This window comes from Ipomoea nil, unplaced genomic scaffold, assembly GCF_001879475.1.
Source record: "Ipomoea nil cultivar Tokyo-kokei standard unplaced genomic scaffold, Asagao_1.1 scaffold2921, whole genome shotgun sequence".
Lineage (NCBI taxonomy): Eukaryota > Viridiplantae > Streptophyta > Magnoliopsida > Solanales > Convolvulaceae > Ipomoea > Ipomoea nil.
The window spans coordinates 3,815,098-3,823,855 of NW_017619349.1; the positions used below are offsets into that span (position 1 = coordinate 3,815,098).

Sequence of the window (8,758 nt, forward strand, 5' to 3'; positions counted from 1 at the left end):
CATTGTGGAGGAATGATGCTTCTTACTTAGTCATATGAACTGATGTTTTCAACATTAGCAGTAAGTCAACAACATGCTCAATATGCATTTTCCATCGATCGACTATAAAACGTAGAAAGCTTTGTCAAATTGGCAAAGGCCTGAAACCCCACTAACATAAGATTAAAAATCCGATTTCTGGTGGAGTGTTGTGAAGGAGTTCTTTCATAACTCAAAGTTGAGAAACAAAAGATATTGCAAACTATGACAGAAAGTAGATTGGTAAGGAAAGTTTTTCTTACTATGCCTACTTGGTGAGCATAAACAGTAAATACCATTTCCAAGTTTCAACAGTTTTCAGACTATGCCCACCATCTGCGTGAGGTTTCTAAGCTGTGGTTTGAAACATGTTTTTTTTTTTTTTATTGCATCCTGTTATATTAGGATAGCTCATTAGCTCACATGAGACCACCTTTACTGCGCAATTTTCTCCTTTTGATTAGCACCTGTATAAATCAGTAGAGAGACGTAGCACATCCCGTATCAACATCATCGCCTGTACAAGCAATTTACAAACCGTCTAGGGTAAACAGATCAAGTGGGTCAGCGGGAGGTGATTCCCGCTGCTCGTTGGGTTTACCTTCGTCTAGGGGAGGAGATTCAAGTTGTTCCTGTTCCACTGGATCGCTCTCGAGAAGTGTAAGCTTTGGTTGTGTTTGGATTTGATCTAAGGGGGGCGGCTCAAGCTGCTGGTATTTCGGCTTGTTTTTCTCCAGAAGCAGGAAGGTGGTGCAGTACCAGAATAGTATTATTCTACTTTGAGCAGTTATGGTGTCCCTAATCCGACTGCCTCCAAAGGATAGCCGCTCAAGTTGCTGAAAAAGGGGAACGCATGAATTTTGACAAAAGAGCACATATTAAGCTTAAATTTAAATGATTCCCATACCATGTTTTACACGGGAAAGATTTTGGTTCCTACCATAATGTAAAAATAGACTATAGACTGCAAGAACCCTATGCAACTCAAATTTTATGTAAAATGTTAACTGCAGGTTTGGTTTATGGATTAAAAACAAAGAAAATAGGAATAGAATTTCAGAAAGAATGTAATAGGGGAAGAATAAAATAAGGGAAGGGGTCTTACAAAGAGGGAGGAGGGGTCTAGTGTTGAATTTGAGTTATTGATGGCTTACTTAGTGACCACTAAACCTAACCTTTGATGATCCTGATAAATTTTGCATGTGAAATTCAATATTTTCAAGATCTTGACACCTTTAAATGTCTATTCGAGGGATTTCGAGATTATAAATATCTTCACTTGAGTGAAGATATTCAAAATGGTTAATCTGTGCCCCTTGGTTTGCTTTCTAATCATGGTAGAAAATATATATATATATATATATATATATATATATATATATATATATATATATATATATATATATATATATATTATATAAACCTGCGGATATAGCAAATGGTTCCATTTAATCTCACTATAGGAACCTAACATGTACTCTGCAGAACGAAAAAGATATCAAGTATTTTTTCCCCATGGAATAAGGGTAAAGACCTAACAAACTAATGGGTTTTTCAGTCCATTTTTGTATAAAATATAAGATGGATTTTATTTTCAATCATTTCTCTGAAAATGCCACAAATTAAAATAGAGATTCCCGGGCTTCACTTACTTGTTCACCATATTGTATATCAAATGAATTTTGATGCTCTAACTGAAGGCCACTAAATTCATTGATGCAAAGCCCTTGAAATGCCCTGAAATTAAACAATGCAAAGTTGCTAAGTGGTGCAATCAGAGAGCCAAAGAACAGCCAAGTGTATAGAAATCAGTGTAATAATTATTCATGCAAATTTAGAACATATTTTACCATCTTATGAGAGAAACACGAGGAATCCAGCGAAAAATAACTGGGGTGTTGTCTGAATTAACGTAATAGCCCCCAAACACAATAAAAACAGTCATAAGAGAAGGCCCTAAGGCCATAGCTGCTTCTGTAGTTGGAACCATAGCACCCACTGTCAAACCCATTGCAGATGCAGCAAATGATTCCATAGTCACGATACCACAGAACTTGCCAAACCTGGAAATTGATGAAGCAAAATCTCAGAAATTTTGAGCCTTAACTATATGTCTAGTGTGTAATAACAGTCTCCCCAGCTATGAATGCTTTTGATGTATTCTGCTAAAGATCATGATTCAAGCAATCTTATCTTGGACAAAAGTAGAAAACCCAGGCTGATTAGCAGAGTATTTGTTATGCAGCTGACCTCATTTACAGTTTTACATTCAATCATAACTTGAAGCAAGAATCCTATAGACAAGCTTTCTAAATTCAGAGATAAATGTCACATATAGCCTTTCAAACTAACAAAGTGACAAAACTGTTAAAAGCAACAACTACCACTGGAAAGTAGGTTACAATCCTACTCATTAGGTCCATGTCACATATGTGGAATGCAGTCATCAATAAAATGTCCCAAGAAGCTGTGGATATTAAGAAACTATAAAACAAAATGGAAAAAAATTTCCTGAGCAAGTTCCGGTACTTGAACAGTTCAAAGCCATATCTCAGCTTACAGCATGGTAGGAGACTTGAACAGTACAAGGCCATATGATATCATGCATTTTTAATGTCTCACAAAGTAAATTGCTGGAAATCTTGAAAATAATGAGAATTGTCTTGTTAAGAGTCCCACATTGAAAAATAAGAGAGAAATACATGGGTTTATAAGGTCATGAGCTAGACTAGTTAATTGATTGGATCCAATTTTTTAGTGTGATTTGGCCCATGTGCATTACAACCCAGATGAGTGACCTCGGCCCAATCTTAGATTCTAACATGTCTAAACCCTAAACCCTCCATATATATTACTAGCTACATTGTGAATAGGCTTGATACATGGGTTTGACTAAGGCCCTTTATTTGTAAGAGAGATTGTCACTAACTGCTACTAAATACTCAATGTGGAACTAATTCTAACAATTTTAATGGCCAAAACCTAATCTTTTGACCATTAGGCAATGGGCTCAAGCCCTGAAAATAAAGGTAAAGTTGTGTACATCTTCCTTTTCCATTCAGCACCTTGCAGCCATGGTCTGACCTCAAATAAATTGTAGATGGAACAAATGTTAAATTTCCTTTTTGCTTTAGTGTTTAACCTTACAATGAATTTTAGAGATAAGTGTGGTATTGGGGCTCCTTACCTATCATATATTATTTACTCCGTACTTAATTAGAAATATCCATCACTCACTAAACAAACTAAGATTATACAAAGAGGAATAATATGTGAAGTCACTCGCCTGATACTATACCAGCAAAAGACAACTACTGCAACAATGAAAGCTCACCTAGAAATAGTAGGATGAAGTCGCGTCATGGGGTACATAATGCTACCAAAAAGTAAGGGGAATGCTGCACCAATTGGAACCTCGGCTATCAACTTTGAAAGTAGATATGGTCCTAACGCATAAGACCCTTTAGCACGCTCACGATCTACAATTGCACGTTCCTTGGGAAAGACGCCCACAGTTTTTGTGAGTGCAGCCATAGCAGTGTTTATGGCAACAACCTGTGGCAAAATGAACAAAAAGTATAAAATAAAAGAAAGGAATTAGACACTCAAAATTGTCAAAATGTCATCCCTGGACACTGGACAACTACTGCGACTCTTTCATGTGCAGGAGTAGTTTGTGACCAAAACATTACTGCTAATTATAAGATCGTGAGTGTAAATTGGTTGAGGTTTGACTATTAACTGAGAAGTAAAAGAAAGAAGGGCCATGTTCAAACTAAAGGACAGCATTTAAGGAAAGTTCAACATTTATTTTTTCAGTTCTGGTCAAATTCATTAGTGGAAATGCAAGCAATGTGTCTAAGATACAGTTCAACTTTTAGCTTCAGGCCAAAGAACCAACCACATAGCATGCACATCCATTTGTTCATGTATATAAGAGCAACCTTATCAGTGGTTATTTGTGGGGAGCATGTCAGATTAAATCTCCTTGCTCAAGTTCAAAGCTAATGAAGGGAAGATTTAGCCCGCATGGGTAGCTCAACTGGTCATAGAGGTGAAACTTTGGAAGAATGACCAAGGATCGAGTCTCACCAGAGGTAGTGTGGGAGCAACCTCTCAAAGTGAGGGGGGCTCCTTGTGCGCAGTGAGCACCGGTCTAGCCTCTGTGGTTCATGTTCAGTTGAGTCACCATGATTTACATCCTCCCAAATGCACTGTTGGGCCGGGGTGTGGGGGGCCCTTAGGGTTGGGGTTCAGCCTTTTGGAAGAATGTAGGGAAGATTTAGTTGTGAATGAATTCCTCTGCTAATGTTTAAAATAATGTCAGGAAGACAAAATGGAGAAGGAAAGGTGCGGTGCTGTGCGCGTTTCGCGCACAGCACCTGCCCATACGGGCGCACCGACTTTATATTATTTTTTTTATTAAAAAAAACCAATTTTAGTTTATTTTTGTTTTTCTTTCTTTTCTCTCCCCTCCCATCCTCTCTTTCCTAATCACTCTTACATTCTCCCCCAATTCTCCCCAACCATTGTGGATGCTCTAACACATCCATGAAAAAGGACAAAACAGAAAACCATAATAGAATATGCAAACCTGAAGCAATCCCAATCTATCTTGTATGGATGTTTGTGATCTTCCCATCCTCCAGAAAACAGAACCAAATATCATAGCTGATGCAATAGACATTCTTGCCCGAACTTTGTTTGTTGGACCATCACGAGACGCCTGTTTATAGACTACAAGTGTTAAACAACAGAGAGAGAGAAGGAATCCACCTCCAAAAAATTGTCTTTCAAAAGTGCATCATATTCAATAACTTTGCAATTAAAAGATTTCTCAGTGGAAATCAGGCAATCTTTATACAAATGAGGCAGTTAGCTTGGAGTACAACCAAGTAATACATATTCTTTAGTGTCTGTATGACCCTCTTGAAGTTTGAGTTATACAAGTTTCCAATCCTTCAAGCCTCTCAGAATCCCATATGCCAATCACATCAGTGTACTGAGAAAATATTATGTTGAGAGATGATAAAGACATACCTGCATCCATGCTCGTTTAAGGAGTAAAAAGAACTGCCTCCACCAACCACCTTTCCTTTTGATGACTATTTTCTTCTTTGAATTCACATGGTTCTTTAAGTCATTACTAAAAATTGGACTCGCATACATAGTAGTTGCTATGTTTTGTGAGAATGACTCAACAAGTCCATCTATTCTTTTTCGGGAAGCATAGACGGTCTCTGCTGATCCATAGTCTATTGATATCAGATCAGCTAAAAACTCAGCAGGATTGACATGATCTGGGCAAATATACCTATCATTCAATCACAAATTACCAGTATTTCATTAAACACTATAATTGCAAGGCAAAGAATATAGCAATGCAAAGCATGCAAAAAGAGTTGAACAATAAAGATATTTATGTTATAATTTTTCATTTCAAAGTATTATCAACCAAATCAGATACAAACCCAAATTTTGCAAAGTATGTCAATGGTTCCTCGCCTGCAGGGCCAGCATAAACAAGTGAACCTTCTGCCAGCAACACAATGTCGTCAAATTTTCCATACACGGAGCCTCTAGGCTGATGTATGGAACATATCACAGTATGGCCATCCTGTGCAAGTTGTTGTAGAGTCTCCATTACTTTCTCTGCTTGAAAGGCATCAAGTCCTGAAAGCAATTATCATATTAACAGCAAAAATTAGATACAAAATTATCATTATTTTTTGGGTAAGTATATCCATTTAATAATTGCTGCAAAAAGGAAACTAGGCGGAAAAGGACTTTCTACAGCAGCCCAATAGCTGACAAACCAATGGAAAGCCTATTTTCCTTGCTCTGTTAATTGGGGCAAAAGGTAAAGTTGCGAAGCAAAACTACCAAAGGATTTTGTACCACCCTACGCCAATCAGAGTTGAATTAAGGTGTAAAGAAATGGTTTTGATTAAGGACTTAATATGCTTTGCAGATTGTTATGGAATACATTCCACAGTAACTCTTTAAAATCTCTCTGAGTCTCCAGAAATTCCAACAAGTAAATTGAGCAGAATGAATGAAGACCAACAAGAGTAATTTAAACAAAAATAAATCTGTCTTACATATTTAACTTATCAGACAGACTTATCGTTTTAAAAATCTTCCCCCATACATAAATAAATCTGTCTTACATAGGAACAATTATTTGAAACTACTATGGACATTTCTGGATATGTGGCCAATTATTCAGTGCAAAAATTAGTATGCACGTCCCTAGTATCATCTGTACACAAATAACTTCAGTACAGCATGCAAGCCTTTGATACATCCATGAGGAGCCATAATATCCAATTTTCAGTATCGCATGGAACAAGACTCTCATTTGTAAGTAGTAAATTGCATGAATGAGATTAAAAACAGGAGGTTGTTCACAAAATTAGCACATTTTTATTCTTAGTTTGAAGGGTAAAGAGGGTATTTTCACTAATTCTCAAGATCATTTGATCTTTTAAAAGGGGCTATTTCAAACTTTTTGTTGCATACAGGGGATGCAATCAGCTCACATTCTTCACTGTTATTGTTCCCACTGCTTGGATGAACAATATGTCAAAGCAACACAATTGCAATTATAAGCCTTTCTACATAGTTTTTGGCATTCTATCTCAAATTGTTAAGGTTAAGGTGCAATATGGACTATAAGATAGCAGCTTGCCTGGAGAATTAGGCCAACAACTTACCAGTGGTTGGTTCATCTGCAAAAATGACAGATGGACTAGCAATGAGCTCACATGCAAGTGACAGTCGTTTCTTTTCACCACCACTTATTCCACGAACTTTTGCATCACCAATGCGGGTATCAGCACAACCAGCCTTTTTGAAGAAAGACACATCAAAATGTAAACTCAGCAAATAGCAGTAACATCACAATGTCAAAATACATATAAACATACACACAGATGTATATAAACTCTAAATTGTCAAGATGGAAGTACAAAAGATTATTGAAAATGAATCAAGAAGTAAAACTTCTATAAGAAGAAAATGAATGTGTGTAATAGCCCCAAGAAAACATTAAAGAAAACAACTATTACTCTGTTTTTGAGGTTTAACTAGCAAAAAAATAAATATTAAATAAGAAAGAGAAGGCAACATTACCAAACCTAGTTTAAACAAGAGATTGTTCACGTATTCTTCTCTCTCTTCCACAGATGATAGGTCCTGCAGCTGAAGTTCAGCTGCAAGACAGAGTGTTTCTTTAACTGTTAACTGTGAGAAGAAAAGGTCCTCCTGTCTAATGTAAGCAAACCTGCAATAGCAAGCACAATAAATTGAAAACATAGGCCCATCAAATACACCTGCTAAGGAAAGTCAATGTATCAAAGTCATTCTAATATTCTTCAAGATTTTCATACTTGAAAGGTTTGTTGGAAAACGGCTTCCCATTGATCTCCAAAAGGCCAGATAAATGCAATTTTGTTGACGCTTTTATCTGACCTGCTAATACATTAAGCAGAGTTGTCTTCCCCGAGCCTGACGGACCCATTATTGCTAGCAACCTCCCAGGCTTGGCCTCTCCACTGACACTTTGAAGCAAAAATCGCACCTGAAATTGGAAAAGAGAACCAAGAAAATCAAATAAACAAGTAAACTGAAGTGAAATTACCATGATTATAAGACATCTCTTTAAATAAGATTTATAAAGGTTTTTAGCTTAATTTCCTACTATAATAAAGAGAAGCATGTAAATTTATTAGTTTAAGTAAGCCCACTGCACTAGATGATTAGGTATGCTATCCAAGAGAAGCCCAATAGGTTCTAAAATTAAAGTGAGACCTATTTATACCAATAACGGCAATGCCAATTTATATCATCATATCCTATCAAGCTGCTAATAAAAATGAGAAATCTGAGTCATCAACATACCAGTAAACTTTTCACCATCTTACAATCTCCGAGTTCAAAAAAATAACATGTTTCAGGAAAACTTCAAATATAAGAGAATATTGTCACTGCATGTCATATTACTTTCCTGTGGTATACATTTTCATTGTAAATAGCAACTGCAACAAAGCAAAAATATATTACAGATATCTCTATGTGTGTTTCAATGCGTTTATAATCCGAGAATTACACGCCAATGATCTTCAAATTTTCATTTCCACTGACTACTCGTTTCTTATCAAATAAACATTGAATATTCCAAAATTTAACCAAAAACAAGTTCAAATATACGGATTAGCTTTTTTTTCACTAGATTGACAGTCTGACAGATACTCTTCGCATATATTATCATGCAATTATTCGAAATAAAATAACGATAATGAGCTGTTAACAAAGACTTACTGATTTCGATGAATTATCGGAGAGAGAGCAAGTAATGTCAGTCCACCGAATGGTGACCGGAGACACTTTCCCGTCAGGCGGAGCCTCTCCATTCTCCTCGCCGTTCCTCTCGTCGTCCTCCTCATTCTCCGGCAAGACCACTGGACCGGGACCGGAGAAGAGGCGGAGCAGCAGCGCCGCCGCCACTGCCGTTACAAGCTTCCCTACACCGCCACCAATCGGCAACATATCTTCTCAGTTGAGTGCTGGGTGGTTGTTCCTTCTGGTTCACTCTCACTCCTTAGCTCATATTATGGGAAGCTTCGCTGCTAAACGCGGCGTCGTAGAAAGCGGAGAGTGTGCATTATACGACGTCGTTTTTGTATCGGCCAGCGTTGAACCGGGAAATGGCTTGAAAATGACCAACGGCTGCGAGATA

At 37.2% G+C, this 8,758-nt stretch overlaps 1 protein-coding gene across 2 annotated transcripts; it reads right to left on the reverse strand.

Annotated features, from left to right (window-relative positions):
* Positions 1 to 152: 152 nt before the first annotated feature.
* On the reverse strand, positions 153 to 8,726 carry LOC109160977 (ABC transporter G family member 7). Of its 2 annotated transcripts, XM_019309267.1 has the most exons (12): positions 8,341 to 8,726; positions 7,410 to 7,600; positions 7,153 to 7,303; positions 6,735 to 6,867; positions 5,490 to 5,691; positions 5,059 to 5,332; positions 4,613 to 4,744; positions 3,353 to 3,573; positions 1,869 to 2,081; positions 1,671 to 1,755; positions 620 to 854; positions 153 to 485 (listed from the first exon to the last, which is right to left on the reverse strand). In XM_019309267.1, the coding sequence occupies exons 1-12, from the start codon at positions 8,566 to 8,568 to the stop codon at positions 454 to 456; spliced, it is 2,097 nt and encodes a 698-aa protein (XP_019164812.1). In that variant the 5' UTR covers positions 8,569 to 8,726; the 3' UTR covers positions 153 to 453. The 2 variants fall into 2 exon arrangements, with proteins under 2 accessions (XP_019164812.1, XP_019164811.1); XM_019309266.1 differs by having other exon boundaries at positions 153 to 854.
* Positions 8,727 to 8,758: the final 32 nt, after the last annotated feature.